Below are 10584 nucleotides of genomic sequence, written 5' to 3'. Positions count from 1 at the left end.
CTTAGGCAGACTATTACAGATTAACAAATATCAGGCTAGACTTGTATCCTGCTTTGTGCAGGAGGGACTGGCAGCAAGGTATTGCCTCCCTGTCACTGTGTGCTAGGAGCAGGGGTCCAGCAAGGTGCTAAGTCCCCATCAGAAGGGCTGAACACTCAATTTTTACCTCAGTTAAAGAGAGGTGAAAGCACCCAGATGCTTCCAGGTCCAATTTAAGAAACACAAGGGTTATTTCAGGTTAATAAAGCAGAAGTACAGTGGTCCCACCAGAAATAATATCACCACCTGACATATGTCAGGAGATGATTAGGGTATTTCACATATTCCCAAAGGCTTTCTGGCTCCATTGTCCTGCCCACCTGAATGTTGTTGTTTATAATCGGCTTCATCCACTTAACTGTAGGCTAGATATATCAAATTGCAACCTTTTATAAAACCTAGGTTAGAAATTATTATCTACTTGATTTCACCGTATAAGAAAATATTGGTCATAGGTTCTAACTAAGTTCTAACTGAAATAATGGGACCTTTTGCATTGGAATAAAGCCTGGGTTGGTACTTTAAATGCCCCATATGGGCAAAGAAAATAATAATAAAAAAAGGAACAGATTAGCACAGTTACGTTTTTCAATTTCAAATTCCAGCATTTGAATATATTCTTGATGTCATTAATATACTGCAAGTTTTTACACAAACTCACACAAATTTAGTGCATGTGAAAAATGGGTATTTTTTCCGTAGAACTGTAGCTTGTGCTAGCTGTTAAATGGCATTTAGACTTAATACAAATCAAACCTCCCTCCTTTTGAATAGAAGCAACTACATTAAAGCAACACTATCTGCAGCACCAACAATCTGAAAATTTTAGTTATTTTATTAATGAGAAATAACTTTGTTATGTGCTAAACTTGTTAGAAGTTTTCCACAAAACAATTACACGTTATTCCCAACGGTAGCCAGAAGTAATGAGCTCCTACTAAAGAAAGCAGGGAGGGACCATCGGTCCTGACCCTCCCTTTGTCAGTGTGTCGTTTCAAAGCCACCTGCTCTTACCTGCCCTACCCTGCAACAACACACCAGCAGCTGGGGCGCTGAGCAACAGCAGGATCAGGAAGCACGCTGGGCTGACCCATGTGCACTCTAGAAGGAAAAAAAAAAAACCCTTTTTCTACAGGTACAACCGTGCCACAGTGGATGTGCCGGTAGTCTTATCGTCGAATGCTGTCTCCACTTAAGTAAAGACTGCAGGATAAATTCTTTCTTTTGTTGCACTGATATAAAGTAGATTTAAAAAAGCTATCTGGTGGGTTTTGGTGTAGGGTTTGTGGCTTTTTTTTTTTTAATTGCTATCTGTACAACTAAATAGAGCGACACAAGTCTGTTACACAAGTCTGTTTTGGCGACGCAAAACTACCTCCGTCACTCGTGAACAGGCCAGGCGCGCTTTGTGCGTAACGCCCGTAATAACCCGGGACAACGGGAAATGCTCCTTGTCTACGTGTATGCTTCAACTTGTCTCCATAGACAGAGTCTCGTTTTTCCCTCTCAGGCAACCGCTTTCGAAAGCCACACAGGCGAACTGCAATGTCCAAACACCCCACGCAGCCGCGGCGACTCCCGCTCCCCCCCGGCCAGAACGCCCCTCAGCCGCAGCACCCGGGTCCGCCCCGCCCGGCGCCCTCCCGGCCGCGCTGCCGGGACTTGTAGTCGGGCCGGCCGGCCGGAACTACCGCTCCCAGGGAGCCGCGGGCGGGCGCGGTCAGGTGGCGCCCAACATGGCTCCGCCGTGCCCCGGCGTCTTGCGCGGCCGCTGAGCGCAGTCGGGGCGGCGGCGGGGCCATCATGCAGAAGATCAAGTCGCTGATGACCCGCCAGGTGAGCGGCTCTTCTCGGGGGGGGGCGGCGGGGTCCCGCCGCGGCGGTCCCGGGCTCTCCTCGGGGCCGCCGTGCCCGGGCACTCCGGGGAGCCGCCGGTGCGCGGGCATCGCCCTCTGCCCTGCCCGGGGAGGGAAGGCTTGGGGCGTGCGAGCTCTTGCTGCACACGCATCCACCTTGTTTTTCCCATTACGCCGAGAAATGGAAGCGTGCGCAGGTGCCAACGCGTAGCTTGTGTCACAACAGAGAAATCATTGTTGAAGATGACAGGGCCGGCCTGTGTCAGTTTGCTTTTTTGACATGTAATTTTGAGCGCTGGACTGTGGTTCTGTAACATGGCTTTGTCTGGCAGCAAATGCTTTTGGTCCAAAGGAAGGCGAGGCTGTGGAGGTGTCAGGGGCACATTTGGCTGGGCACATAGTGAGTGTGTGCCAGAGCACTCGGTGTGTGTCTTTCAGCCCGCTGCTGTATGCCACTTGTACCAGTTGTCTGCACGATTATGTAGATCTAAGCCTACGTTTGGACCAGTACTTCTAAGGTTGAGACTCTTTTTAAGGAAGTGTATCAGCAGAATATTCCAGTCATTCACATATATCAAATACCTTTGAAAAGAAGCCTGTTTATCTGTGTGTCTAATTGGAGAACTTAAAAAATCACTTGTGTCACCCACTGCATCAGATATTCTAGATAGTTGTAGGAAAACATGGGAAAGTGAGAAACTTTTATTTTCTAAAACTATGCCCTCAGAGTTGTGATGCATATGCAGGAGACAGGGCTTAAAAATGAACACTTGTTGGGGAAGATGGAACAGGAAAACCTTGGAAATATGATTGCCTGACAAAAGATTTTGGGAATATGAAAACTACAGGCAACATCGAAATGAAAGCCACTTTTGAAATACCAGGTCTTAGTTACTGAACAACTAGAAAACAATGGTATGGCCACTGAAGTAATCCCCTCTTGATGAAACAATACCCTCTGCTTGCAAACAGGTCCAAGGGTCAGAGCAGACCCTACTAGCTCAGCAGAAGGGGTCCAAAGAGAAGTTTTTAGAAGTTAAGATGTAACACTCTATGGTAATATAAGAACTCTTATAGGCTGTATGTAAATGCTATAGGATTTGTATCTTGTATTAGATTGGTTAGTGACAATTAGAATATTCAGTACAGAAGATGATTTATTGTATTGTAACCAGGACTTCAGACATTCTGATTCTGATTCTCTCTTCTCTATTCCTCTCTTCCACTTCTACTCTTACTTCCACTCTTGCTCTTACACCCTCTCTCTCTCTCTCACCTGCTTACTCTCTTGGGCCTGCTCAGAGCTGAGCCTAGCAGCTCTGAGCAGTGCCCCAATACCCACGCCCTTTACAATAAACCGACTGTGTCCCAAGACCTGCCTATAGAGATCTCCATCCGTCTCCGTCCCGACTGAACCCGCCCGTAACCTACAAACACTGACATGGAAATGAAATTGCCAAAATAATGTTCTGTTCCGCTTCAGTAGAGGGGTACATGATTCGTTTTCAGCTTGACTAAAAGGAGTGCTGGGAAGCCTGCCCAGTGTGGAGATGATGTTGTCTGCAAATGATATAACTTAGGCAATTTTCAGGCCTTGGGAAGGTTCCATTTACCATTTGCTAAGTGAAACCTTTTATTTCTTCTGGAGATAAGCCACTAGAACTGTATATTTTTGAGAGGACTTGGGGAAGATTTTGTGTGAAGTATGAGGAGCTGCAGCAGTTGCTTTGCTTGTTCCTTACCTTGAATTTTTGATGTGTAGAGGTGAGTCACCTTTGATGGTGGCAACTGCAAAGGGAGGATGTTTTGAAATGATGTGCAAAAAAATCTGAGAATCAAAACCAAAATGGAGAGGTTTTGCATCTTGGGAAGATGAAACAATTGTAAAATGATGTAGTTAACACCAAACTGATGTACAGCACTTTGTCAGTTTCAAAGAACAAATACAAACTTTCTCACCATAAATTAACATAGTACTTGCATAGGTCCTTTTAGAAATTCAGGTACCAAGGGCCAGAAAGGGGCTTGGGAAAAATACTGTTAACGTCAATCACAAGAGCAAGAGGGAAGTCTGCCTGAAACTCGTGACTCACAGGAACACCCAGAAGTCTCAAGGGAAGCTGCAGTCAGAACCATATCTGAAACTTGAATGTATAGATTCATTTCTGCCTAGGGAGCTGGTAGAAAATATGCTCAGCAGGATGTTCTGTGGTATTGCTTCATGAAATGGTGAGATGCTGTTTCAGGTTGTCAAGAGAAGTTATGGATGCCCCGTCCCTGGAAGTTTTCAAGGCCAGGTTGGATGGGGCCCTGGGCAACCTGATCTAGTGGAAGGTGTCCCTACCCATGGCAGGGCTTGGAACTAGATGATCTCTAGATTCCTTCTAATGCAAACCTTTCTATGAAAATTGTGAATACATTTGATATTCAACAAACATACATGCTATTTGTGTGGCTATTTGTGCTTTAAGGAGTAATAATTATATAAAGCAGCTAATGTGGATTATGCAACCTTTTCAGTTCAGTTACGTATAGGAAAAGCCAGTCCTAGAGTATGGTAAGTACAAAAATATGCCATCAAGCAAAAATAATCTTGCTATAGACTAGATGACATTCATTTATTTGATTCCATTAAACCATTAAGTTAGTGGAACAAAGTATGCTATGGTTTTTGGACACATGCTCATTCTAAAATTTAAGATAACATCTGGACATTGAGAGGAGGATGCGAGTGAATTTTATAAAGAAAATGTTAGTGAACTGTACTGAAAAGGTACACATTCCAGCATAAAACTGGAAATGCTTAGATGTTTGAGGAGCATAATTTATATACCAATGGTCCTGCTGAAATGTTTCTAGAATGAGGTCTTAACCTTCCAGCTACATGTCAGAGTGTTAAGGGACCTGTAGATATCTATTCAACATCAGATAAAACTTGATTGCAAGATACATAAAGGAATCAAACTTGACTGATTATTAAAATTCTTTTAAAGGGTCTAAGAAGTCCTCAGGAGAGCGTTAATGACCTCAGTCCTATTGAAAGCTTTCGGATTCCTACTAAGGTATGATACAACATCCCTTCCCTCCCACTCTCTTTGGGTTTAGTTTTTCATTTTATAGTTAAATGACACTTAGTTGTGTCTCATGCAGCCAACTCACATTGGGAGGTATCTCAGTAGGAAGTAAGTGTATAATAGTTTGAGTCTGTGATAAAGTCTGTAGAGAAGCCAAATCAGAACTGCAAGGCTGGATATAACAGGTTTCCCAGAGAAGCTGTGGATGCCACATCCCTGGCCGTGGTCAAGGCCAGCTTGGATGGAGCTCTGAGCAACCTGGGTCTAGTGAAAGGTGTCTGTGACGGGGGAGTTGGAACTAGATGATCTTTAAGGTCCCTTCCATCATTCTTTGATGATTCTTTGATGATTCTTTGATGATTCTATGATACCTAGAAGAGGAAGTTGTCTGTAGAAGGACATAATACCTTTTTTGACTGAGATACCTTACTTTATTGGCATACCCTGATTGCCCAGGGAAACTGTAATTCTTTTTCAACCATTCTGTTATTGTTGTTTCCCAAGCTGGTAACAGTTTTGTTTAGCAGATTCTGTAACAAAAGGCTGAGGTAGGTATTTTGCATGCTTGAATTAAAGTGTGTTGGGTTAATGGTGAGTTGACTTTGAATTAGGTTATGTTTATTCTGATGATAATCAACTCATGTGCAATATACAGATATTATTTGACTTTGTAGCTTATCATGGTAAATAACACTGAAATTTTACTTTTTTTAATGCTTTTTGAATAGCTATAGAAGTGTGGCTTTGTTAGTTTGTGTGGGTTTCTATTTCCCCAGCAGTAGCTGAGTGCTCTTCAGGAGGGCATTAAGTGGTGGTGTGGCTGTGTTCTATGGATAAGCTTTGTTGTTCTCTCCATCAGGAGAGTTGTTTTCGAAGTATGATGTTTGTTTTGGTAGAGTGAGGGCTTTTTAATTAGTACTCTCTATACATACTGAACAAGGAAAGATCAAAAGGAGGTTCTGGGTATTTTGTATCAAAGATAAGGAATACCACAAACTTCTCTGTGGTACTGCCTTTCCTAGCTGGGGAAGGGGGAGGGAGGGGTGGGGCGGAAAAGCAAAGTTTATAGATATAGTTATACATTATATGATACGATTTTATATACATTAATTGTTATATAAAATACATAGAGATATATTATATTGCCGTATAAAATATATATAGTTATATATGTGTATATCGTTATATTAAATATATACTGTTATAATATAGTATAATACATAACAATATAATATATACGTTAGGTTAGATACTAGAGAAAGGCTCTTCACCCAAGGGTGGCTGAGCACTGGAACAGCTCCCCAGAGTAAAGGTCGCAGCACCAAGCCTGGCAGAGCTCAGGAAGTGTTTGGACAGTGCTCTCAGGCACATGGTGTGAATTTTGAGGATGGTCCTGTGCAGGGCCAGGAGTTAGATTTAATGATCCTTGTGGGTCCCTTCCAACTCTGTATATTCTGTGATTATAAGACAAATATAATCTATATCTTTGTATACAGATAAAATTAAAGGATTGTGTTTGCATGTGTGTATACAGATACATATATAAATGCTTTACTACTTCTTTTATTTCACAGTGGTACAATGTTGCACTATACCTGCTGATTGAATCTGTTGAGCACGGCCCTCATCCTGGTATTTAGGATTAGCTTTTAACACAGGTGTTATCCACTTTCAGAATGGAGGGATATAAATCAGCAGCATATTTGTTTGTGTGTTTTTGGCTCATGACAAAGAGGGAGGCTGTGTCCAAATGAGTATAGCACAGACTTGGCCCCTGGAAATCTCTGGATAGAAGCGCACAGGCTGTTGCTGAACTTCAGCTTTTAACTAGATTAGAAACTGTTTAATTTTTTTTTCTCTGTGTAGTATCAGTTAGCTTTTTTCAATGTCTTCACTTCTCAGTCTTTTATATGGTAGTGACTAGAATGCACAGGATGTTTGCTTGTACTCCTTACCAGTAATGCTTCATTCAACAGAGCAATATTGGTTTTGCTGCTACAGGCTACACAGCATACAAAGAGTGTGGGAGTGTGACACACTGGGAAATAGCTGGGTAGACATTTAAAACTTGCTGAACTACATTTCAGATGAGTCTGCAATGAGATGACTCTTCTGAAATATATTTCAAGGAATTGCCACAGGCTTCTAGACTGTAAACTCCTTTTTCCATAGAACAGAGAGACAAAATGATGCGAGAAGTGTGTGGATGCAAGCACTGTGTTTTATTTAGCAATGGCTTTGAGTACGCAAAGCTGTCAGACTTCTTTTTCCTTCTTTCTTTTCCTTCCCAGAAGCTGTCTTTCACTGATCTATTTAGGTGGCATTATGAGAGAGACCTGCTGCTGTGGGTTTCACTAATGGTAACCTGACGGGATAAAGTGTCTTTCCATGAAAGTATGATCCCAAAGTACTGGGAAAAAAAAGTACAATTGGTACCACAAGTGACACAAGTTTTAGGTAGGAGGTGAAGCCTCTTGTTGAATAAAACTTTGGAAAAATGAGTAGCCTGTGAAACAGTATCTTAGAAGGCTGTGTTGGCCCATTATTGCTTGGAGAGTTCCTGCTGCGGAATGTGTGGATTAACCTAGACATGTGGATTGAAGTGAGTACTGTGGGGTCCACCTTGCCAGTATGCTGCTCTACCTGGCCTCCTATGTATCTAATTGATTCAGTTTAGCAATGGCAAAGTTCTCTGCAGGGGTATAATCATGAGATTCCCTCTGTGGCAATTTTTTATAGGTTTTTTTATTCAGAATAGCACTTGGAATTGCTGAATTAACATAAAATGTTAAATGTGTTTTAATGCTTTTTTTTTTTTAAGGAAGATACTTATATGGCAATAGCTAGAAAGGTTTTGAGGTGGAAAAATACCTTGAGGGATTTAATAGAACTTCTCTCTTTCCTTCTACAAAGTGTCTGAGTACAAATAGACAGAGCTAACCCGGCCCTTCGCCAAGACCCCTGAAACGATGAGCTTATTTCTATATAGTAAAATCGTTTTTGTGTATCTAATTGAAAGGATGAGGAAAATGAAAAGGAATCAGCAAATAAACTTTAGCTAGGAATTGTTGCCTCCTTTAGTGGTGACTCAATAGATTGGCCTTCCCTATGTTGGTTACTTCAAACGACTGGAGCATGATGTGCTGAAAGCTGCCGGTTATCATGGCAAAAAGTCTGGTGTCAGATATTGTAATTCATGTGGCAGCTAAAATTTATCCTGGAGAGTTGTTCTAACTAGACTGCTTTTCTAGAAGAAAATGAACAAGGTAAAGAAAAACCTTAAATATTTAATAAATATTTAATAAATATTTAATAAATATTTAATAAATATTTAATAAATATTTTCCTGGGTAGTGTTTTAGCAAGAAACACTGAGACAGGACAGGATAAAACGGTTTCTTAGTAATTTTCCTAGTCACTTCAACATCAAATCCAGAATATATGTCCATAATGGCTTTCTTAATGCATTTTTAGCAGATGTAAATCACGACTGACCTATCGCACTGAGATATTATTTCACCAATATGACAAGATATCAGTAGTCCAGAATTTCAAATGATCCTAGGCATTTCTTCTCTGGTTAGTTTTTTTTCTTTTTTACTTTCAGGAAACAGCCATGCAGGAACTTGTAGGCAAATATCAGATGATAAATTCAGTTATTCCATTTGCAATGGTTCAGTGGACCCTGTTGCCTCTCTTGGATAATTTTTAATTTTAGTTTCATATAGCTAAAACTCAATGTACTGTAAGATGTGAAACTAATTTACAGAAGGATGTACAATATAAAGCTACCATTTGTTAAGCAGTCTAGAGGGAAATAATTTTTTTTCTGTTTTAAAGGGCAGGAATGCATATGGCTAGTTAATAGCTCCATTGCTTTTTAAATTAAATTAATGAAAGAGCAGCATGCCATTGAATCTGAATGTGTGCATCCTCGGCCAATGTATGTACCCTCATGTGGGAAACCGCAAAACCATACGTTAAAAAATTGAAACAGACTCTGAAGGGACTATTTTTCAAAAATCTTTTTGCTCTCATCCCTAACCAGCCCTCCTCTCCTCTGTTCCTCATGATCACAATAAAATGTGAGGTGGAAAGGTGTCACTGCTGGTGAGCTGGGTGGCTGGAGCTGACAGGACAGTCCTGCCTGCCTGGAGTCCTGTGTGTCTCTTTGGTCCCGGTGTGGAGCTGCAGGCTCTTCCCTGCCAGCTTCCTGCAAACTTGTGTTGGCACCTTCTGTCGCCAGTGGTACGGAGCTGACCCAGCCTTTGGCCCGGTCTCAGCAGGGCCACGTTGTGGCTCTGGTGCTGGGGACGTGTGCTCGCTTGAGAGCGGGGCCGCATCCAAACGTGCCTTTGAAGAGTTTGTCTAAAGAACTGCATCAGTTTCCTTTGATATTGTTATTTATTTTTGTTATATATATAGTTTTACAGATATATAACGATATAACTATTATTTCCTTCTTTCTCTCGGTCTGTCGGTGCAGTCCATGCCCTTCCTCTGGCTGCGGGTGGGTTGCTGCGCTCATTGCGTTGGTGGCAGTGACTGCATCAGGCGTTTCAGACGGAGGTCGGAGGCGCCTGGAACTTCACGGGGAGGGAGAAGGTGGCTGCTCGAGGCTTTTCTCCGGTTCCCGGCTGCTTCCTCGATGGTTTTTCTCCCGTTCCTTGCTGCCCCATGGCGGCACGGAGCCTCCCGGCTGCGGGCTGGCCCGCGGCCCAGCGGGGGGCGCCCGAGCACCGCCTGAGGCCTTCCTTCGGTGTCGCTAGCGGGTGCTCGGGGACGCTAAATACGCTTGAAACCCGTTTTCCTCTGTATCAGAGCCATTGCTTTTTATTTCCTCACCGCCCCGCCTTTATTTTTTTCCCCTTTTTTCCCCCTCTTTTATTTTCTTGTGAGAGGTATTTCAGAGGAGCAGCAGCTCCTCTGATGTTGTTGCAAACCGTCCACTTGTGACCCCTTGGCTGCCTCTAACTGCATAGAGAAACAGCCCCTTGCTGTGTATTGTAAGTGTCGCTTTGCCTCGGAACGCGTACACATTGACCTTACCTCGGCTGACATGCGAAATAAGCAAGTCAGTGGTTGTTCAGTCATTTAATCTAAAATCGGATACCACTAGCTGGTGAAATAAACCTTTGACCTCTTTGTGGTGAAAATACCAGCGCCTTGCCTCACAGTAACAACTCAGCGCTGTTGGGAGGCTCAGGGTCATTATGGGGCTCTTCAATCTGCTGGATTGCTTCACCACAGTTTAATTTCATTATCAAGCAATTTGATCTGTGTAATTTTTTTTTTGATGAAAGAATATTCTAACACTTCTCCCTTTCGAGTCTTGATAAAGGATTTTTCATTCTTTTTGAGGGAACAGCATCCAGGGGAGGGCCAGTATTAGTTGCAATGTGCAGTGCATAAGGGGAATAGGAGGTTCAGGCTGAGTCCTTGGATTGCTTCAACCACCAGAAGCATCTGGATTGTTGCGGAGACCTTGCAGAGGAGATAGTGACAGCAAGGATGGGGATGCTTATCTCTTGAATATTAGCTTTCAGAAAGCTGACAACACATCTCTGCTTAGACCGCTGTGCTAAAATCTGAGAGCTGTTAATCTTGTTCAAAGA

General features: G+C 42.6%; 1 protein-coding gene across 3 annotated transcripts in view; it reads left to right on the top strand.

Annotated features, from left to right (window-relative positions):
* Window positions 1–1738: 1738 nt before the first annotated feature.
* The window catches only part of VPS50 (VPS50 subunit of EARP/GARPII complex), an 85612-nt gene continuing 76766 nt past the window's right edge, over window positions 1739–10584 (top strand). For 2 of the 3 annotated variants that reach the window (XM_042043228.1, XM_042043227.1), the window contains exons 1-2: window positions 1739–1875; window positions 4889–4957. In XM_042043228.1, coding sequence (XP_041899162.1) covers window positions 1843–1875; window positions 4889–4957 — 102 coding nt within the window. In that variant the 5' untranslated portion in view covers window positions 1739–1842. The remainder of the gene's footprint in view (window positions 1876–4888; window positions 4958–10584) is intronic. The other variant, XM_042043229.1, reaches the window with a different exon arrangement.

The sequence above is a fragment of the Corvus kubaryi genome, unplaced genomic scaffold (assembly GCF_017639235.1).
Source record: "Corvus kubaryi isolate FWS band 111438036 unplaced genomic scaffold, C.kubaryi_AGA036_p1.0 37398, whole genome shotgun sequence".
Taxonomy (NCBI): domain Eukaryota; kingdom Metazoa; phylum Chordata; class Aves; order Passeriformes; family Corvidae; genus Corvus; species Corvus kubaryi.
Note: the sequence above shows the minus strand (reverse complement) of the source record. Positions and strands in the feature narration are given on the sequence as shown.